The following is a 23,494-nucleotide window of genomic DNA, read 5'->3' as shown; positions in this document are numbered from 1 at the left end:
GGTATAATGGTTAAGAGCATCGGACTCTAATCTGGAAAACCAGGTTCGGTTTCCCACTCTTCTACATGAAGCCTGCTGGTGACTTTGGGTCAGTCATAGTTTTCCCAGAACTCTCTTGGTGCCACTTACCTCACAAAGGGCCTGTTGTGGAGAGAAGGGCTTTTGTGATTGTAAGCAGTTTGAGAAAAGTGGAGTATAAAAACGAACTCTTCTTGGCATCATTCAGGGGCATTAAAGTCCTAAGGGAAGTCCTAAGGGAAGTCTCAGTGTGCCAATTGCTTTTCCCTGCTGGGCCACCCTGACTGTAAGGCAGCCCAGGCAGAGGTGAGTGGAAGCCGCTCACTGGAGAGAATGGCTGTCATTGTTTATGAAGTGCAGGGAGCCATTGCCACCATGAGGTGGATGTAAACCACCACCGCTGGCTTCAATGGAGTTAGCAGCCCCTGGTTGTATAGATACACAGGAACACTGCTGCTAGGAGCTAGTGGCCCCATCACAAGACCCTCAGGTACAAGTTGTGCAGGATCCACAGCTCTAAAGAGCTTTTATTGAGTGCAAGATCAGGAGGGATTTTATGCTATCACTGAGAAAGAAAAGTATAGTAGTGAGGCTAATTGAGAGACATGGTGGCTAAGAGACAAACCACAGAGAAAACAGGACTGAGGCAAAACAACTCATAGGATGAGGAGTTATGCATTATTGGCAGGCAGGAAGTGAGAAGGGAGTACCCAGGCAACCCTGAGTGATGGCTTTGCAATGAGGAACAAGAACCTGTGGTGATAAACTTGAATCCCACATACTCATCTGAATGAGGGTTATTGCCCAACATGCTTCAAAATAAGTAATGTGGGAAATGGCATCTTACGTGCATCAGAACATTTCTTTAGGATTCAGAATACCATGCTTGTGAGGCATTAAATTAACACTGCAAATTGCAGTTATGTTTTTCTTCTTCTTTTCCTTGAGTGTTTCTGATATAAATACAGCGTGGTTCTTGAGAGAAGGGACAGTTAGCAAGCTGAATTTGAACTCACCCGCCAGTTTTTTTCAGCAGACTTCTAGTCTTTTTTCACTGCATTCTAAATCCCTTCTGGGAATCCTGCATCTTCCTTGGAACGTGGCTATCAGAACTGAACACAGTCCTCCGTGAAGGCCCCATCAGTGTTCTTGGGAAGGAATGTGCATTTTGCTCATGGGCCCTCTATTAATGCAGCCTTACCATTGGGAGTGGGAAGCTGATGGGGAGGAGGCAGAACCAGAATAGGAAGGACAGTTGTGAAGCTCTGGGGAATAATTAGATCGTGTAACTGGACCCTGGTTGCCAGTCTGGCGAAAGATTTCATGATAGTGGCCTTGGAAAACTTTGTCAGTTGAGAGGACCCATAAAAACAGCCACCCAGATGCAAGCATTGAACTTCTCTTAAGTTTCCACCAGAGGGAGCTAAATGCCTCTAATTTTGGCCTTCCTTCCAGGAACAAATGTTGTACCTGTTCTTTTAAAGTAAAGTTGGGAACGCTCTGTAATTTATCCCCCAGATAATAATGGTTTCAAACAGGACAATACTAAGCCAGGGCTATGGATGTACGGAACTCAGTAAATAGGCTACTTGTACGAATAATGGTATGTATTGTTTGGGAAGACATTACTGGACTTCCTAAGCATCTGGAACATCATCCTTGCTTTACAACGTGGGAAACTGAGATGTAGAAATGGTACGTGTCAAAAGGGCAAAGTGAACAGGGGAACCAATAGGGACATTTTGTATATAGTTCATTAGGACATTTTTCTCAATTAGGAATCTTACATTTTCCCAAGGATCAGTACTGAACATATGGACATGCCTCAAGCCAAGCCAGAGTGATTGTACACTGAGCTCAGGGTTGTCTCTTCTGACTGTTGGCTGTTCCCCATGGTCTCAAGCAAAGGAATGCCTTTCTCAATACCTGCTGACTGAGACATGTGAACTGAGGGCTCAACTATGGTCCATTATGTACAGCACAAATAAGATGTCCTGGGGACGTCTTAAAAAAAGCTTCCTCCCCCTTTTTTGTTCAGACATCACAGACAGAAAAGGTGTCAAAAGAGAAAGAGGCTTTTCCCACCCACCTGCCCGCCATTTCTTCCCACCTGAGTTTAAAGATCTTGTGCCTGACATTTTATGATGCTGCAGGGATTCTCGATGTCTGTAACTATTTGGTGAAGGTTACGTTTACTCTACTGGCTCCACTGCTGGGCATCTCTTCAGCCTGAAAAGTACATGGATGAACTCAGCTCATCCTGCCAGTTCTGGCAATATATCGTTTTCCCTTTTTTATTTTCGATGAGCTGTCTACAAAGACACAATATAAAAATCAGCATAGATTCTGAAATTGTGTCTGCATGTCTTTAGTTTGCAAGACTTGAACAAGGCTGTCAACAATAGGGCATTTTGGGGGTTATTAATTCACTAGTAGCAAAACCCATGGTGGGGGAGATGCAATGGGCCCTAGCAAAGGAGAGGGTTAACTGTACTACCTTCCCTGTTTTTAAAAGCTGTAAGAACAGTTGACTGTGTTGTGAGGTGAAACATAAAAAGACATAGAAACCATTTTAAACTAAATCTTCCAGAGCTTACTATAAAAAAATATTCCAACACAGCTAAAGCTCTTGTTTTTCTGTGAGCCTAACTAGTGAAAGAACCAACTTATGCCTTTAAATTAGTCTAAATTGAGTGAGACTGTGGTGACCTCTAGTGGTCAAAATATAAAGCTACAGCATTGTGTTCTTCCAAGGCATCTAAAGGCCAGAAACGTATTATTATTATTTATTATTTTATTAGACTTTTATACCGCCCCATCCCTGAAGGGCTCTGGGCGGTGCACAACATATAAAATACAATATAAAATAAGTAGTCATTTAATACAGCGATAAAAAAATTTTCAGTTCCTATTCCAATTATAAAAACTCAGCGAATTAAAGTGGCGTCCAGCATTCCAGTAATAAAAATCCCTCCCTCCTCAGAGAGGGAGGCATGGCGAGTCTCGTTGGATGACAGGTGGCCCAGTTGTCAAGGGCCAAAGGAAGGGGGCACTATTAGCGGCTGGTTCCTCCAAAGGCCCGGCGGAACAGCTCCGTCTTACAGGCCCTGCGGAACTCTCCAAGGTCCCGCAGGGCCCGGACAGCTGGTGGAAGAGCGTTCCACCAGGCCGGGGCCAGGGCCGTAAAGGTCCTGGCCCGTGTGGAGGCCAGCCGCACCACTGAAGGGCTTCCAGTTAGCTTCCAGTTAGCTGTTTTTCTCCCATGTCTGTGATGATCGCATATAAAAACAACTCCCTGCAAATAACATAATTAGGGGGATTTTTAAACCTAGCCTTTAGCTTGTGACTTTAAATTTTCTACTTACAGTGAATTATGAATGTATGGTCTGAAGTCCATTCTACCATTTCAAAAAATAAGCAAAAAAACTAACTTAAAAACCTCATGGTGACCATGGAAGTTGTATGGATGCAGCCCAGGACTTGCCCTCAAAGTTAATTCAGTGAACTTGGGTTAATCAACTTCTCTAAATTTAACAGATTGTTGTGAAGATAAAAGCTTCTTGGAAGAAATTGAAATGCAACAGATAGGACAAAATTTGGGTCCAGAAGTAGCTTAAAGACTAATACAATTTTCCAGGGTATAAACTTCGATGAATCAAAGCTCACTTTTTCAGATACTCAGGAATATTTTCATCTTATACCTTGGAAAATGTATTGGATCGAAGGTGCTACCTGCAAATTTTGTTTTGCTACTGCACACTAACATAGCTATCACCTGATAGATTTGCAGTTTCTGTCCCACATTGGTTTGCTCCTATTGGTAGTTCTGATGCCTTCCCATTAGCTCCTGTTTCAAAGCACCTTGTAATCCTAATTCTGAAGGATAAAACTGAATGTTTGCATCTTATTTAAGGCCCCTTCCGCACATGCAGAATAATGTACTTTTAATTAGGGTGACCATCCGTCCCTATTTTCGCAGGACACTCACGCTTTTGCGTAGAGTGTCCCGCGTCCCACTGGGCTTATGCCATTGTCCCGATTACGGACAATGGCTCCAGCAGCACACTGCCTTTTGCGGCGACGCTCCCCAGTCAGGAAACAGGGACTCGCCCCAGAAGGCTTCTGGGGTGCTTCCCTGTTTCCTGACCAGGGAGTGCTGCCGCAAAAGGCAGCCTTTTGCGCAGCGCTCCCCGGTCAGAAACAGGGAAGCGCCCCAGAAGGCACTGGGGCAGCTGCAGTGTCTTCTGGGGCGCTTCCCTGTTTCTGACCGGGGAGTGCCGTGCAAAAGGCTGCCTTTTGCTCCTGTGGTCGCCCGTGTGGGCTTATGGGGCTTGCTGTTTGCCGCCCTGTCACACGGCGGCAAACGGCAAGCCGCAGAAGCTCGTGTGCTTCCCTGTCCCAGGATGGAAAGGTGACCATCTGGTCACCTTACTTTTAATACACTTTCACAATTGTTTACAAGTGGATTTTGCTATTCCACACAATAAAATCCAGCTGCAAAGGGCATTGGAAGTGGATTGAATGTGCATTATTCTGCATGTGCGGAAGGGTTCTAAGAGCAGGCACTAACAGGAGAAAATGGACCGCCACCATGCAGTCTCCTGCTGCCTAACAGGGTAAGGTTACAGTCCTGTGCATGTGGTATGGGACTGAACTCTGATTGCAAGACAGAATCTCTTCACCCAACACTGCTAGAGGAAAATTACCCTGTGTCAGTACCTTCCTTATATGTGTCTCTTGACTTTCCAAAGTTGCAACCTGAGAAAGCTCTCATCACTTGCTGTTTTCTCAGCTAGCAGGAGCTCTGTGAATGCTGGAAAGGATACCAGAGCCAGATTGTTTCTGAGGTTTATGGGTCAATGCACCTAACTCATAGCCAACGTTTTATCCTAATTTCTTCCACAGGTAGTTTAGCACATTGAAACATATATTGTATGTCTATATTGTATGCCTATAGCAGCATCCTATAGAAAACATGAATCAACATTTTGGCACTGAAATATATGGAGTAAAACAAGCCTGAGATATTCAAACTGCAAGTGCCACATTCAGTAGGGTAGACAAGTCTAGATCCTGAAAGCCCTATTGTAGCTTTAAAAGATGTGCAGAAATAAGAATCCAACCATCTTCATTGTGAAGCTTCATCAATGGAAAAGTGAATCCCCTGAGTAATTTTCCTTTCTGTGTACTTTTTGAACCTATGTATGTATGTATGTATGTATGTATGTATGTATGTATGTACGTATGTACCGTAATCTACCTATCTACCTATCTACCTATCTACCTACCTACCTACCTACCTACCTACCTACCTACCTACCTACCTACCTACCTACCTACCTACCTACCTACCTGCCTGCCTACCTGCCTACCTGCCTGCCTACCTGCCTGCCTACCTACCTACCTCTCTCTCTCTCTCTCTCTCTCTCTCTCTCTCTCTCTCTATCTATCTCTCTTTCTAAAACCCTTATTAGTCACCCTTCTTTTGTCCTGAATCACAGAAAACACCATGTTGCAGTTAAAACTGACAGGTGGCTGTTTTCAGTGCCAGGGCGGAAAAGAGGTCACTAGAACAGTGATACTGTTACCTGGTGGGGTCTGCCCCTTTTACAGTGGAGAATTAGCAAAGGGCAGACCTAGCATAGCGAGAGGTCAGGTAAGCTCGAGATCTTTGTCACCAAAGTTTACTGAGATGGGTTTCCACAGGAAATCTGCAGAAATCTTGCCTTAATGTGGTGGTGACTTTGAGATGACCTGGTGACAAAAAAAGTTGTTTGATACACCTCTGCCTCCAGGTTATGCTAAGTGACCCTAGTCACCCAGGACAAAGGCAATTCTTGCCTTACCAGAGAACAGATAAGAGAAGGTCATTTAACTTAAGTGGTGAAGAAGGTCACTTAACTTAAGCAGTGGATACTTAAAATTAATGTTTGACAATTAGACTTAACGTTTTAAGCCAAGGAGTGTCTGAAGATATTGAGATTTAGGGGAAGCTGACTCTATCACAGCTTCGAGACAAAGCCAGTGTAAATGAAGGTGCTCTTGGGAGAGGTGAGTCAGAAACTAGAAGATGAGATTAGTATTTTAGTAGAATGGCTGGTAGGAAATCCTTGATGAAACCATATTAGCATACACTTTGTTTCACAGAGGAAAGTATGCTGAGGTTGGAGGTAGGAACCTGCTTCCCAAGCTGAAAGCATTGTCTTTTCCTTAATTTCTTTAGAAAAGGTGAGGCAGACTTGCTTTGCAAGCTGATGTTAGCAGGGACTATTCCAGGTAGGATTCTATCCTTGTGGGTGACACTTAGCCAATGTAGAGGATGGCACCCCCCCATCTTGGCACTACATCAATAAGCCACTCCAAAGGTTGGCAGGATGGGTAGAGACACTGTTTTTTCCTTAAAAAAAACAGGGCTCCCCATCCACCATGATTCTGTGTGGCAACAATAGCATTGGTATGTAGTCTCTGCTGCTTTCAAGATCCTAAACTGACTCCTGGATGGGCCCTGGCAAATCTCGTAAGTAGCCTCAAGCTATGTTTATGCTGCAGAAAGAAACAAATTTAATAATTTCTTTCCCCACAAAATGGAATTTAAGAAATTGTGGATTTTGAAGGGGACCTTTTTAACCATTTTCAGTTTCCAAAATTTTTGGTGACAACTGTTACCATTCAGAATTGTATAACACCAACCTACAGTTGTTTTATAGTGAGTGATCCTCTTTGAGTTCGCAAACCACACTGTTGCTGTCCTGAGCCTAAAAAAAAAATATTGTGCTGAAGAATAGGATGAATTCCAACAACGATACTTTTCAACCAGTTGTTTAAACAGTCCATTTCCAAATGCAACGCAAAGAAATGTGATACTGAAAATAGTTTTCAATTGAATAGAAGAGGGAAGTTGTATTAGAGATTTCAAAGTCTGAAAGTTTATTTAAGGTATTCATTTACAAGACAATTGATGGCATAAAATAAAACACTGTTGCCAATACAAACCTCCTTTCCAACCTATTTGTTGTGAGTCACTTTTAGGAAGAACAAACAATTAAAAACATGGTCATTGTGGGCTTTCTGGGTTGTGCAGCCGTTGTCTGGTAGATCTTGTTCCTAATGTTTCCCCTGCATCTGTGGCTGGCATCTTCAGAAGTGTATCACAGAGAGAAGTGTGTTATACACTGTGTCCAGCAACACACTTCTCTCTGTGATATACCTCTGAAGATGCCAGCCACAGATGCAGGCGAAATGTTAGGAACAAGATCTACCAGACAACGGCCACACAACCTGGAAAGCCCACAACAACCAGTTGAGTCCAACCGTGAAAGCCTTTGACAATACAATTGAAAACATATTTGCGCTCCTTTTCAAACATAGGTAGATAATGTATTGACTGGAAAAAAATTAACACCTGAGGCAAGTCCTTAAAAACCCACAATTTATAGGGGGCTTGGGATTGTTGGTCAGGCATACAAACCACAAATGAAGTTATCAATCTTTTGCCTTAGAGGGTAATTCTTTCGGAAGTGCCAGTGATTGCAACTCCTACAGAGCTGATGACTAGAATTATACCAGTGGGGGCGGGGAGGGGGTTAAATAAAACCCATCACTGTGTTTCAGCCAGATTTCTCACTGATTTGAAATCAATTGATTTTTTTTCAGCTTTGCTTTGCGCTTTCATACTATTTGCTCCGTTACCTAGTGCTCCTCTAACCATCTTGTTGATATCACAACTGCCAAATACATGAAAAATATATTGAAATGTTAACAAAAAACTTTAAGTTCTACATTTCCTGTAGATTCTTCTAGCAGCAACATGTGCTGACACCCTGGTGGAAAATTACAACCCTTGTGCAATGATGTAATTTTTAATTCTGTAAACTCAGAACCCAAATGACACATGCTGAAAGTGACACTGTCCATCTCAGGCCCACTCTGGAGTAATTTCCCCAGCTGCTGCAGGCAAATTTCTTGTAGCTGCTATTCAGTTCCGCTCAGACTGTCTACCCCCAAGACTAACACATTAAGCAGGCGACCAAGCTCCCAGGCTTCAAAGAGGTGAGAAAGAAAATGTTCTGTAAAGTTTTTCTGATCCCAGTTGGGGAAGCATCTAAAATTCTGCCATCAATCTAACCATTAGAAGCAGAAGTTCTTTTCACAATCTCCCACCTGTATTCTATTGCCATGTATATCATTTCACAAATAGGACTTGTTGTGCTTTGAGAAGTCCAGGTCATGGCTATTTCTTCCAAACTCTTTCCATCCCCTGTGCTTTCCAGCTGAAAATTTCTACCAGCTTTGATTTTGGAAACTGTTGTCAGCTAAGGAATGGAAGTCAGTTTTGTGTCCTGCAGTGGGGTGCTCAAACAACAACCATCCCCCCCCCCCAAAAAAAAAAATAACCACACTGGACTAGGACTTGGGAAGTTCAATCTTCACTCAGCCATAATGGTGTAGACTTTGACATACTCAATGTCTCCTAGGTTCTTGTGAGGACAAGATGGAGGAGTAAAGAATTGTGTATGTGTCTCAGAACTCCCTGGAAGAATGTTAACATGTGATAGAGATATGTATTTTCTTGGCCAAAGTGGTTGTAAAATGAGGAGCTTGTCCAACGGTTGTCCAAATAAGCATATCAAGCTTCCTTTTATGAAGTCAGACCATTTTGGTTTGGTACAGTTTATGCTATCTGGATTCACACTTCAGTACTTACTACCCTCTGACTTGAGACTGTGGCTGATTTGCAAGAGCACCCATGCAGAGGTTTTACCTCATACAAATAACATCTGTGTGCAAACTAGTCCATAGCTCACTACTGTAATTTTATATCCATTGTAACCATGCTTAGGCCCCTTCCACACATGCATTTTCAATTCACTTTCACAATTTTTTGCAAATGGATTTTGCTATTCCACACAGTAAAATCCAGCTGCAAAGTGGATTGAAAGTGCATTATTCTGCATGTGCAGAAGGGACCTTCGTCTGCATGAAATGGAGGGGAAAAATTCTGAACAAATACGTACACATAGGAAAACACTCAGTAGATATGAGGGCTGACAAGGACTCTGTGGCAGCAAAACTGACTTCTCAAATATGCTCATTTTCTTTATCTGGCCACAAATGGGTGAATGGAGCAATGAAGGGCATACTTCACTTGGTTTCCCTGGCTCTTGTGCCACTCCCCCCATTCAGGTGCACGAGAATCCTGATTTGAAATATTGACCTAAAACTTTCTTTAAAATCATTTATTTATACCCTTTCTCTTCTATGGGAACTCTATGAGATTTACATTATTCTTCCCCCCTTTTATTTTCACAGTAACCCTGTGAAATAGGTTATGCTGGATATGGAGGGGTGGCCCAAGGTAACACATGGCAGAGTGGGGGTTCAAACCCAGGCCTCTCAGATCCTTGTTCAATATTCGAAACACTGTTCCACACTGGCTCATTGGTAAGGATGCTGGCAAAATAAAAAAAGCATACTTTGAGATGTTCAGCCAGGATGGCAGGAGATATATCCCCACTCTAAGCATTTCTGATCTGATCAACAAGTCTTCGGGTATTGCTGAGTCTCCCATGTTTGTAAATCTCTAATGAATGAAAATGCCATGTTGCTTAGAACGTACATTTCATTTCTAAGTGGTTGCTTGGTGCTTTCCTGCACCCTTCTCAAATGAACACCCCAGACACTAAAAAGCATTTTTACCTTTGAAGAAGCTGGTAAGATGTTACCGCTAACCACCTCCATTGGCTCAGCTGCAAACCTCAGAGCATGTTTAGAATCATTCATACCCAAATCATTTTCCTCCCTATGCTTGAATTTCAGATTGATTTAGTGTCTCAGTAGGTCAGAGGCAAAGAGGTGAAATTCAGCCTGAGCATCAGGAGACCCTATCACTTTCCTTATAAATAGATCATGCTCCGATTGCTGCTAAAGACTACCACTGGCTGTAACAGTGCAGAACCCTTAGTGTGCAGCTGGCCTTTCTGAATAGTACCATTCATCTTCTAGGGGTGGTGTTTAATTTAATTAGCACAACATGAAAACTCCTTGGTGATGCAGGTCACCAGTAGTAAAGAAATCTAAAATAAGAAGCTTTGTGTGAAAGGCCCAAAAAAGGCCAAAAAACAGCAACATATAAGAAGCTATTTTATCCTTTATCTTGCCAGGCAGAGTATGCACTTTGCATGCACCAAGTCCCAGATTCAAGCCATGGCATCTTTTCTTAAGGGCTGAAAGCCTTGCTTGGTATGCTGGTAAGGTGCTGTCCTTCCGAGTCAACAACACAGAGCTAGCAGCATCAGTGGGGTGACACAGCATAAGGAAGGTTCATAGGATTCTTCTGGACAGGGCCACTGATAAGACTATCGCAACCTGGTGCTGGGGTAATGGTCAACACGCAAAATAAGCAGGAAACCTGTCAGTCTCTTTCAGTTTTATTTCCACTCTGTTTAGAGTGAATTGCAACATACCCAGTAGATCTCTGTCAATCTGCAGCAGTCACACACTGCAAAATTCTTCCTTGGCATTTCCCCACCAATAGCCATCTTGGTGTCTGACCCTGATTGTGGCTGTCCCCATTCTCCAATCAGTCCTGCTTCTAGGGATCTCTTAGATCTGATCCAGGGTTGTGATTACTCTCCACTAAAAATGCCATGTCCAGCAACCTACAAAGAAACCTGCTTTGTCTCTCCAAAACCAAGCCAAGATTCCCTGCCATTTAGCAAAGCCTTTGTTTCCATAGTACTATTACATAATCCTTACCTTCCACATGATAGTGGCCAAGGGAGCAATCCTAAGCTGATCTACTCAGAAGCAAGTCCCAGGAAAGCGTTCTTAGTACTGCAGTTGGTAACCTCTTCCCATCTGCCACACAATACATTGCAATTCATGACTCTGAAAAATGATTTTCCCCCTCCCATTTTCATAACTCCAGGAATTAAGAATAAAAGGCCTTTTCTTTTGCCAATGTTTTAAAACTTTTTATTTAAAAAAAAAAGTGAATGGAAAAATAGTGTGAAATGAAACCAGTGCTTCTCTTGGATGGGCTTCCCAAAGGGAAACAAAGGAGCAAAGGTGGGAAAAGATTCAAGCATACATAATAAATACAGTCAAACAGCATCAGAAATGGGTTGTGCCATGGTGTGGGCCTGTGACAGAAGACAACCACATTCTTGAAAAGTTAACACATCACTACAAAACCATGTGGTTCTTCTGTGCACAGAGGACGTGGAAGCACCAGCAGACAATTTGCAAGAAATGTCCTTCATGGGATCATTACAGACTTGATTATATGACTGCAATGATCATATAATGATGCCAGCCACAGTCTTCCAGTCATGAAGCACTGCTCCTGCCAGGGTAGTGCTGCAAATGACTGCACGAACTGAGTGTCAGGCACTGCTCCAATGTGCAGCCATGGACACAGAAGTCTTCCATACCTATAGGCAAATACAGGGGGTATGATTGACGGCATGGCAACAGCTTAAGCTACTTCTGATTTACGTTTCCAGTGAAATGTAGTGTGCTGCCATATGTCCTCCCCTACTTTGGAGGCAGGCAAAAAGGACTGGGGGAGTGGGGGAAAGAAAGACTGTATCAGTTGAACTGAGATCTGTAAAATTGACTATGGAATCATGATTCTAAGGCCACAAATGACTATTGCAATTGTTTGCTTCTGGTGCACACAAGCCAGGGAACATCACCAAGCCATTTTTTCTACTCCCTGTGTGAAAGTACTATTCAAAAATATCCAGTTTATCACATCGAAACAGAACCTAGGTGGGTGGGAGGTTCGTGGGCATAAACAGCCCACCATGAAAAAGATCAGAAATAAGCTGTATTTTAAACACATTTTCAATATTTTAAAGTGTGAGCTGGCTATGCCTCCTCCTGTTGTGCTAAGCCAGCACAAGAACACTCCTATAGATCCATTTAAAGTATAAAGTTGTAAAGCAAAAGCTTTAAACCCATACTGCAAGCAAACCCTCTGCATCAAAACTGACCCTCCCATTCTTTCATCTGACAGGGGGGGCTGGCTCAGGGTTAGCACAAGATAACAGCTATAGTCCCACAGAACTGCCCCTTTTCCTCAGTACAGTGGCAAAAAACTAATTTAATTTGTGCTCTGGAATAGCTAGCATTCTCATCGCTCAGAACTCTTTTCCAACTCATCCAACGTTCATCCTAACATCACTTTAAAAACTGTCCACGTGCATCCCACTAGAAAACTAGCCCTTTCCATAACTGATCAGGAAAAAAATATGTTAGTTTTCTGACCTCTCCTGACAACATACAAAATAAATAGATATGTTTTTTTTAAAAAAAATTAGGTCCTTCACAGTTCTTGCCATTCTGAAAGACAGATCGTAGTACTGTGCCTTTGAAAGGGGTTTGTCAATAGAGGTCTTCGTAACCCAGTTTCTTCCAGACATTTTAACATCTGTCTTACACAATATGGTGGCGTGGGAAGGAGGACGTGGGGCATCTTGAAGCTCAGTTACCTTTGCTTCAAACTTAAATCACTTCTCTCCACTGGCTGATCTTGGATCATAATAAATGAAATGAAAGAAGTGAAAAAAAAGAACTTATCTTTAAGTTTACACATGAAAAGTGAGACAACTGCAGGTTATGAGAGCCAGGTAAGTGGATTTAAACTAGTCAGCATATCCATAATACTTCTTTCTAGGAAGGGATGCTGTAAATATCAGAAATAGTCTTGCATAACTAAAGAGGAATTTGTAAGTAAGAAGAAAAGTCCAGCATACATGGAAAAAGCAAGTCACCGACTGACAGATTTTTTCTGCCTTTAATTGTCCTAAGAATACTTTCAGCAAATGAAATTACTCCTATTGCACCAAAATTCCTCCTACCATACTTATTAATGACACAAGTCTCCTCCCCTGTGTGAACCTGGCTACACTTGGATTTTAGGATCTCCCATCTCAGTCGAACTAGGTGAAAAGGGTCATAAAATACAATGGGTCAGTAACTGCAGAAAATATGGGATAGCCAAAAATGACACTAGTACTTCTTGGCCTCAAACTGCCTTTCTTTTTCATTTTACATACCCATTGGATAACAGCCCAAAGATCTCTTTGGTGACAAATTTATCTAAGCATGTTCTTAAAGTGTTTGAGGCCAGTTACAGACATGCTAGTGGAGGTCAGATTTATACATGCTGCAGAGCTACGTCAAACTGCAGGTGAGGAGTAGCATTTTCCAAATCACCACGTGGTTTTTTTTTTAAAAAATCATCTTACAAGCTGTCAAATCAAGGAGAAGGGTCTAGCCTAGCCCACTCTCTGTTATATTAGACTCTAAAGTTTGAATTTTTGAAAACATAGAAGAATATTAAACCGTAACAACCCTTCTACTACCATACTTCACTGCACGTATAGATCCAATTTGAATTTTTGTATTGGACAGCATAATTCTGATCTCCCTACAGCTCTTGAGTACCATACCCAGCCCAAAATTTATTACACCTCTTTTTTGCCAGCAATGTTACTGTCAAAAATGATAAGACATCATCAGGTATGAGTTCCTCAGCTAGATTGTTTCATTTTAAGCCTTCAAAATGTGCCAAGCCCTGACAGTTTTACTGTAAAACCAAACAGTGTGAATGATGAGTAACTTGTTTAAATTTCTTGAAACAAAAACTACAGAAACACAGCAGGACCCATAGCAAAAGAGATAATTTGTTTTCCCTTTTACGAGAAAACCTCCATCAAAGGACCCAATCCTATGTTCCGGGGACTTTGTTCAACTACAACAATGTTCTGTAAATAACATTGTTTGAATATGACAAGATGAGGAATTGCCCCTTTCAGCAAGTCACGGGTACATTTTCTCCTGGTATAATTTAACAAAGCCTTGCCAAAATCCTAAAGACTCACTGTTTTGCACAGACAGAGGCTTTAGTGCTGTTAAACCATTAAGAAAAGCTCCTCTCCAAGCTATGTTTTCTCTTAGACCATTGAAGATATAAAGGCAATTGAATTTTTACCCAGTGCACAATTCCAAAAAGGAAACAGAACTCTGAAACCAATAATTTAAGACACACACACGCACACATTTGCAAAGACTGTAAGATCTGCAGATGCAATATCAGAATTTCTAGTAAGTCCCTGAAGATAACATACTAAAACAAAAAGAAAGAACATAACAAATCCAACCTAAGGTGTTGAGTTTGCTTGCACCAGAATGGCAGATACTTTCTCTTTAGGTCTTGTCTCCTTTGGGAATAATTTAATTGGTAAAAACAACCAGCTAGGATGACAAATCTTTTGTACCAAAAAGCCCAACTATATTTCAGGGCATATTGGATGTTCTACAGGAATGGAAATTAAATATCCTTGTGATTTGGACAAGCTGGTGTGATACGTACTTTCTTTTCTTTCAGTTATGTGCATGTTCCTATGAGGCAAGAATTTTCAACAAAGTTCACCTTCCGTGCTGAACTTTTGCATTCAGAGGTTATCCTCGTGCTCAGGAATGAGGTTTTCACCATCCTTCTCAGAAAGGAGAAACAAAACAATCTTCCTCAAGAAAACATTGTTCTGATCTGCTTTGCAATCAGCATCACTTTGTCTGCTCTAAAGGAAAGCTATCAGAGCTCTTTACAGACTTCTCCTGCCTCTCCATAATCCCTTGAAAAGGTATCCCAGAGGAGTGATCATTTGGCCTCTTACAAGCCGTGATGTAGCTACACTCCCTACTGCTGAGATGGTGTTGAACAGGTATAAAGATGGCTGTGCCAGGAAAGCAAGTGAGGGTTACATACTCTGAATAAAGAAACTGAATTGGAGGTCTCCTCATTTCTGCCCCTTTCTGCAGAAAGAAACCAATGCCCCATAACCCCAGCATCTGGTTGGCAGAGGAATCAGCTAGGAAGTAGCACATGTTCCAGGAGATAAGTGATGGAGTCCCAGTGCTTCCAGAGGAGGAACAGAAAAATCACCAGCAAAGTGGTGCTCAGGAGGCGCATGCGGGTCTTCATCAAGGGGGTGATGAAACTGGCAATGGTGGACACGAAGACAAGCAGCACAGCCATCAGGGCCAAGATGACATTGATGAATTTGCCCAGCAGGGCCCGGGCATTGGCATTTTCTACACCTTCCAGCTGTACCACCTGCTGCTGCTGTTGCTGAAGCTCTAGTTTGGTGACACGGGTCAGGCAGGATTCCACAGCTTCCTGTAGCATGAAGAGGGGGAAAAATTGGACCAAAGTTAACTTAACCATATTGTCTACTGTAAGCGCTCAATCCTGCCTTTCCTTGGGCTAGAGTACATAGATCCCTTCTCCATTCTATCCTCATAGCTACCTGTGAAGTAGATTAGACTGAGATACAAAGAGAGCGAATGACAGAGAGACCAGTTCAAGGTAATTCAACAAGATTCATCAGGGGTTCTAACTCAGATCTCCAAGATCCTAGCCTGAACTTTAACTTCTATACCAGGGGTAGGGAACCTGCGGCTCAAGAGCTTTCGCATGCGCTCTTTCTGTCTCTTGCACTGCGTGTTCCACTGCGCCGAGCCGCCAAGCCCTAACTGCTCATGATCAGATGGGCTGACAGCTCGCTGGTTTCCTCTCGCCCGCCCTGTTGGAGTGGGGTGGGCGTTTTCCTGGCGGTCGGCGAGGCTGAGCCACCGGCTTCATCCTTGCCCACCCTGCAGGCAACAGGGCGGGCACATCCATGCGCTTCTCAGAATGAGCGGAGTAAAAGGTAGAAAAAAACCCCAATATATATAGTGTTATCTCTTTATTTATAGTGTTATCTTTATCTTTATTTGTGGCTCCCAGGTGTTTTCTTTTCCTGTGGAAAATGGGTCCAAATGGCTCTTTGAGTGTTAAAGGTTCCCTACCCCTGTTCTATACCATAGCGGCGCTCAGCGTAGAACAAAAGTGTCATTGATAATTATGGAAGAACAGACATGGCTGAGACCACCCAAGCTCATTCAAAAGCTACTCTAAATGTCTTTTATGGTGTCAGCTACATTGGCACAAACCTGAACACATATTATTTATATCTGAAAGAAATAACAGCAAAGAACAATGACAGAACATTACCTAGGTACTATTAAGATAGTGTGTTAGCGTGACTGAAAGACTGAACTGAAATTCTACAGATGTGACTGTCATTCACTGTTTTGCCTATGAGCTGCAGACTGCTGAACCAGACTGCAGATTGCTGAACCAAAATTGCATCTCTTAATGAAACTCTGCATCCATTCTCCTTTCTTAGGACAAGTAGCACCTTTTAAGAACTGTTGCCTTATGGAGCCCAACATCCACACTCTGAGAATTATCTGAATGTACACAACACTGTTCTACAAGTCTGGTCACTGGCTGAGCTGGTATCTTATGAAGGGAGCATTGACTCTCAAAAACTTATAACGCCCCCTCCACCCAATCTTAGAATTATAGAACCATGGAAGAGGCCATAAGGGCCATAAAGTCCAACCCCCTGCCATGCAGGAACACACAATCAAAGCATTCCTGACGTGATTATCCAGACTCTGTTTAAAAACCTCCAAAGAAGGAGACTCCACCACTCTCTGAGGCAGTGAATTCCACTGTCGAACAGCCCTAACAACTAAAAAGTTATTTCTAATGTTTAGGTGGAATCTCGTTTCCTGCACCTTGAATCCATTACTCCATGTCCTAGTCACAGAAAACATGCTTTCTTCCTCTTTGAAATAACATACCTTCAAATATTTAAATCCTGTGGCACTCCACTACTCACTTCTCAGTAGGATGAAAATGAGCCACTGATGAGCACTCTTTGTGTTCGGCCAGTCAACCATTTACAAATCCATCTAACAGTTGAATTGTCTAGTCCACATCTTTCCAGCTTACTTGCAAGAATATTATGGGGAGCCTTCTCAAAGGCCTTACTAAAAATCAACGTATGCTACATCCACAGCATCCATCTTAGAGATCTTGTTGATCTCTAAGGTACCACTGGGCACAAATCTAGCTGGAAGAACTGAATACCTCCTGAAATGTGTATGAAAGCTAGTCTAAATTCATTAGGGAAAGAATGTGATAAGTATAATTAATATATAAATAACAAATGGAGGGGCTGTCATAGCATCAGCACAAGCATCCGAATGTCCTTCCATACCTGAATATCCCTGGCCCTCTCATAGGACTGGTAAGCCACCTTCTCCTCCATGCTAGCCAATTCCTGTTTGAGATTGGTCATCTCGTTCTGGTGAAGTTCTGTCAGGTCATTCAGCTGCTCTTCCAGGCGCTCATATCTGTGTGGTGGGGGGAAGGACATAATGTAAAGCAGATAAGAACTCTGATTAGTGAAGTTTCCACAAAGCACTGTAATATTGCATCATTTTGAGAAATGAATGTTTCCAACCTTATGGAGCTATCATGTGGAACACATTGGCCACTTTCTTATCCAAAAAGCTAAAGCTGATTGACAAAGAGCCACACATATTATTAAAGGATTTCAGCGCTGAAAATGGCAATGCTAATGAAATTGCCAACTGCAAATGTAACCCCCATGCTCAGAATGGGTTGACCCAGAAAGGGGTGGAGACTCAAAGAAGCAGGAGGCTGCAGAACTCATGTAGTTTGGAGGAGACAAGGCTACCAGACTCAGACCTTGATTTGTATAAGCCCTTAACACCTTGTTAAGGTAACTGCAATGTTGTTGGGAACTAGTGGGAAGGTAGTTGTTTATTTTTGCTATGTTGTAAATGTTGGAGTTTATTGTTTCAGGGTTTTTATGTTTGTAATGGGTAAGAGTTCTCCTGGAAACCTTCATCATGTTGAATCCTGTTCATCAAGCCCTTGGAGTCATCAGGAGCCAACCCACTTGCAAAGAAGAATTGGACTTGGCAGTATCAGTAGACTGTAAATATAAGGACCTGAAAATGCAACCTGAACAGGACCTTGAAGTGTGATGTTAAATGTTGATGTTATATGTTAAGAAAATAAATCATTTTGTTTTTAAAATTTGTTGTTGCCAACTCATTCCAAGTTCTGCCCCACAGAACCCACAGATAGAGGTTATACAAACAGCTTCCAACCTTAATACTGCCTTTGACTCAAAATGACAGCTGAAAAATATATGGATAAATAGCCAGGTCAAATCAAGACAAGGGATCCCATAAGACAGTGAGAGTACTTGATGACCTTTTTCCGGTTCCCAAAAGTCTGACTTTTCTAACATATTCCTGCCACATTCTTTCAAGACCCCTTTGGGATGTTGGTATAGCCATGACCATGGACAGAAAAAGAAACCTTCAGCCCCACAAGGAATCTCTCATACAGTGAATCATCCAGGGTCTCTCTACTCACTCTCTCACGTATGTTATTGAGAGATTAGAGATAATATGGGTCAGCATTAACGTTGCATAATCATATGCAACAAATAAGTAAAATTCCTGCACTTGCCACAGTTCATCATACTTGCTGGGAAATCAGGAATCTAAATAGTTAAAAAAAACCTATGGATCAATCATGTATACATGCTTGCTTCTCCCCCCCTCCTCCATTTATATATCATTCAACTAACATTCCAAAGCAAATGACAAGTTAAAGGAACTGAATAAAAACATCCCCTGAACTGTCTGACTCTCTATAACATTTTTTAAAGCACTGGAGGAATTATAACATTTATTATTTATCAGTTATTTAAAACATTTCTGTACCACCTGTCCACTCAAACAGGGTCCTCAAAACAGTAAACTTCAAGGCCTTAAACATTTTAAACATTAAAACTACATATGTAAAATACTTCACATTACTCGACAACATTACAAATACAAAACAATGAGGGAGAAGGATCAATAAAATTTACTGAGTATATGTCAGATGAAACCAAAGAGTCTTCACTAGCTGGTAGGAAATGATAGAGGGAGACAGATGATTCTTCCTGGAGTTCCAAAGTTTTGATGTCACAACCAAGAAAACCCCTCCTCAGGTTGCCATCTAACTTCAGGGGCACCTGAAAGTTCAGGGTAACCTTCAGGGGCACCTGAAACCATGTCTGACAATGGGGGTTTGAGCTTAATGATACATGTTTGAATATAATTAATAGTTTGACCCTGAATGAAGTCACACACTCATCAAACATTGCATCTATGATGTGGAGTAAAAAATGAAAAATCTTTCTGGGGTGGTATCTATGATTCACATATGCAAGTCAACTCTTCTTGCTCTTGCACTCCATGAGGACTTAAAAGTTTCATATTGTGGATTCAATAGATGGAGCTGTCGATAAGAATCAGGATCAGATTTCACATTTGGCTGGCAATCAGGAAATAGCTGCAAGGAGAAATAATTTGATGACAAATTATTTCCCTTGAAGAGAAGTCGTGAGGAAGAGCCCAGGGACATCTGCGCTGATAATGTGACAAATGAATCCAAGCCTACCATCTAATTTACTGAGTAGGTCGTTAAAGAGCTCACAAAAAGCATCAGCAATTTTCTTAGGCTGCAACCACACAGGCGCAACATTTTCTTAATGTCGTGTTTCTTGTCTCCTTGCAGAATGCCTTGAACAGTACCTTTTTAAAGTACTGGGACCTTTCTCTCATTCAAACAGGTTGCTATTTTCATGTGGCAGTGAGGGTGTATTCCCTTTGTTTTGGAGGGGGGAGTTCTGTTCCACATGTGTTTTGCTCCCTCTAGTGGTTGATTCAATAGCACATAGGTTTATGTTTTGTTTATCCCCCTGCAAATTTAAACTGCAGGTTTTTATGCAGGACATAAACAGATGTTACCGTATATACTCATGTATAAGTCGAGTTTTCAGCACATTTTTTGTGCTGAAAAAGCCCCCCTAGACTTATACACGAGTCAAATGTATTTTTAAAATATTTTAGGGTTTTTACTTTGTCGGCCACGGGGGGGGGGGGGCGCAGTTTTTAGGCTACTGGCACCGAAATTTCAGGATATCATCAGGTTGGTAAAGTTTGGTTCAGGGGGTCCAAAGTTATGGACCCCCAAAAGGGGTGCCCCATCCCCCATTGTTTCCAATGGGAGCTATTAGTGGATGGTGCTACATTTTGAGGGTCCATAACTTTGGACCCTTTGAACCAAACTTCACTAAACCTGGGTGGTATCATCAGAATAATATCTTGCTGATTCTCAAGATACCAGCCAGGTTTGGTGATGTTTGGTTCAGGGGGTTCAAAGTTATGGATCCCCAAAGTTGGTGATCCCAACCCCCATTGTTTCCAATGGAAGCTAATAGTAGATGGGGCTACCCTTTTGAGGGACCATAACTTTGGACCAAACTTCACCAAACCTGGGTGGTATCATCAGGAGGGGGTCTCCTTAAAGATCACTCGTTGGAATGCTGGTAGCCCGCTAACATAAACATTCCTCCCCTGACAGGTTGTGTGTGAATGTTCCTTAAAAATGACACCTGCCATATGCAGTACTTTTAAAAATAAAGGCACCAAAAAAACAATGAACTATTCTTTTAAAAAGCAGGGTAGTTTTGAGTCACAGTGAACAGGCATGTTCATTCCAGTTTTCTTTATTAAAGCGAACTACCGTTTAAAACCTTTCCTTACAAAAGTTTCGTTAAGGTTTCTGTGTTTCAAAGCTATTGTTTATTCGCTATTGTTCTTGTTGACCCTGTTTTCCACTTACAGAGCTAGTTTACTGTTTTTCTTTGAAATAAATATTCAAAAACATTTAACCTACTGATGCCTCAATTAATGTAATTTTATTGGTATCAATTTTTATTTTTGAAATTTACCAGTGGCTGCTGCATTTCCCACCCTCGACTTATACGCGAGTCAATAAGTTTTCCCAGTTTTTTTGTGGTAAACTTAGGTGCCTCGACTTATATGCGGGTCGACTTATACATGAGTATATACGGGTATATCAAATCGAACTCTAGAAAACACCTGCATAACAGACACCCACCCCCAATAGCAACAGGAACACACAAGGGAGAAAAATGAGAGTGCAGAAAAGTTTCTGGAAATATAAATTCTCTCTTACTAAAGTATGTGATTTTGCTTTGTGTTCTAGTGCACTGCCATGTTATTGGGGCATGTATAATTTTTGGCATCTCTTTTCTCTGATGAGAGAGCATAGCATACCAACTAATTGAGTGGGCACTTGATTGGTGTTGGTGATGCACTTGGTTTAGGACAGAGAATAAGAGAAACGGAAAGTGTGCACATTGTTTTAAAATTCACACGATTTTGGTTGGTCCTAATAAAATGTGTTATATGACTTACGATAAAATTTATAAAATGTAAATTTAAAATATATAATTCTTATTATATATATACCACATTTTTTCCATCTTTGGCAGGTGCGTCAGCTGGTTTCATATCTCTCCAAACCAGACCTCACCACTGTAACCCATGCAACGGTCACTTTGAGAATAGACCACTGCAATTTGCTCTATGCTAGTATACCTTTGTTTTTGATCTGGAAACTTAAACTTGTTTAGAATGTAGCCGCCACGCTGCTTAGTGAGGCAGACAGTCGAGACCATAAAACACTGGTCCTTAAAGAACTGCACTGGCTGCCAGTCAAGTTCCGAGTCATTTTCTATAGATCAATTAGAATATATAACACTGGGTGAAGTAATATGGTTTCAGTAAAAAGATCCGATAACAAGGCAAATTCCTATTGATTTAAGTTTATAAGTCACTGACTTTGTGTTTTCTTTACTTCTCTATATTTGTTTATATGAGATAAATAAGAACTACATAGAAAAAAAAGGGGAGGGGGGAATCCCCAGAAGACAACCCCGGAGGTGAAAGAAGGAAGTTACAGACAACTACCCACTCGGAAGCACACCACGGAAGCTGAAGTGACTCAGCTTTTAAATAAAAGAAAAAAGAAAGGACTATGCAGAGTCTCAGTTAGAGACACGTACAAAGTTGTTTTAATTTTAACTAATTTAGGAGATAAGAAAGAATGTATAAGGAGAAATGAGAAATATGTTGATATTTTTCTTCTTTCGCTATATCCTCCTGTAATGTTGTTCAATTATTTTAACCTAATAAAAAGTATTCAATAAAAAAAAAAGTTCCAAGTCATTTTCAAAGTACCTTGAAGGCCATAAGCAGTATTGGACCTGCATATCTTCGAGACGGCATCTCCCCATTTTGCCCTCAATTATATGAGGAATCATTTGATAATCCACAGCCCGAGAGACATCCAGCTGGCTTCAACGAGAGCCAGAGCTTTCATGGCCCTGCTTCCGGCCTGGTGGAACAAGCTACCGAGTGATGTCACAATTCTGCAGGGCCTGTAGGATGTGGCTGTTCCACCAGGCCATCTCCATCTAGCCAGCCGGATCAAATGAAGTTAGATCATCTTATCTCGGACTCCGTGGGGGGGGGGGGGGGGAAGGGGAGGAGGATGTGGTGGAGGGGATTATTAATTACCATCTGTCTTTTAACACCTATCTAACAATTTTGGCATCATTATACTATCTATATATATAAAAAGCTAACCGTGTATGTGTTGATGACAGGGTACCTCAATAACTACTGGGCCAATTCCTCTGAAACTTCCCATACACACTCCTCAGCCAAGCGAGTGTGTTCAAAGCATCTTCGGAAACTCTGACACTCCTCTTGTGCCAGGAAAACCTCCTCTACAGTCCCAGCAACACTTCTTCTGCAGCCTCTCCCAACGCTCTACCCAGCTGCCGCTGCAGCGTTCTACATGCAACCCTCGCTGCCGCACAATCACCCGGGTCGGCTGAAATCAACAACCCAGCCTACAACGCCTCCTCCTCCATCTGCAACATATCCTCGCTGTGTGTATGCGGCCCAAACGCGCAAAAACCACCCTCGCTGCCACCCAAGCACCGGTCTCTGCTACCAGCCAGCCAGCCCGTCCACACCCCTCCTCCAGATGTGCCAATATTCCCCCCAGCGCAAACGGCCACCACAAGCCTCATTTTAACGCAGCCGCCTCCTCCTTAACTCAGGCAATCCCCTCCCCACACTCTTTTTCCCGCTGTCTTCCAAAACCTCGCGCAGACTCACATTCTTCAAGGACTCAGCTTGACCCCGTCCCCAGCAACCAACTTTTCCCTCTCTCAGCCACCTCGCTGCCTCATTTCCTCCACTTCAGCCTCCCACAGCGCGGTGCCTCTGAGGGCTGCAGCTTCGCCATTCCACGGCTCCTTCACGCCGCCAAAGCAACCCTATACTGCCCCACCACCCGCTTCCATTTCACACGTGAGGGGGTTCTCCCCTTTTCACACAGGTATTCTCTCCCACTTTTCTGTGGTCCACCTCCTCCATACACAGTTCACTCTGCCCCTCCCACACATTCAAACATCCACATACACAATTCTCCACAGCTGTGCTGCCTTCACTTCTTTTTTCTTACCCACGTTACCTTCAATCTTCAATCTCTATCCATTACTCCTTAATAACACACAAACAAATACTCTCACACACGTTAATCCCCCCCCCCATCCTCACACATTTCACTCTGCCCTGTCCCACACTCATCCACCTTTTCCTC

The 23,494-nt window shown here is 42.3% G+C and overlaps 1 protein-coding gene across 1 annotated transcript in view; it reads right to left on the bottom strand.

The window, feature by feature from the left end:
* Positions 1-10,980: 10,980 nt before the first annotated feature.
* TMCC2 (transmembrane and coiled-coil domain family 2) overlaps positions 10,981-23,494 on the bottom strand; it is a 97,327-nt gene continuing 84,813 nt past the window's right edge. Inside the window, 2 exon segments of the mRNA XM_048496611.1 lie at positions 10,981-15,205; positions 17,139-17,274. Of these exon segments, the coding sequence (XP_048352568.1) occupies positions 14,894-15,205; positions 17,139-17,274 (448 nt within the window). The 3' untranslated portion in view covers positions 10,981-14,893.

This window comes from Sphaerodactylus townsendi, linkage group LG05, assembly GCF_021028975.2.
Source record: "Sphaerodactylus townsendi isolate TG3544 linkage group LG05, MPM_Stown_v2.3, whole genome shotgun sequence".
NCBI lineage: Eukaryota > Metazoa > Chordata > Lepidosauria > Squamata > Sphaerodactylidae > Sphaerodactylus > Sphaerodactylus townsendi.
The sequence above is the reverse complement of the archived record's forward strand: the minus strand, read 5'-3'. Positions and strand labels throughout refer to the sequence as shown.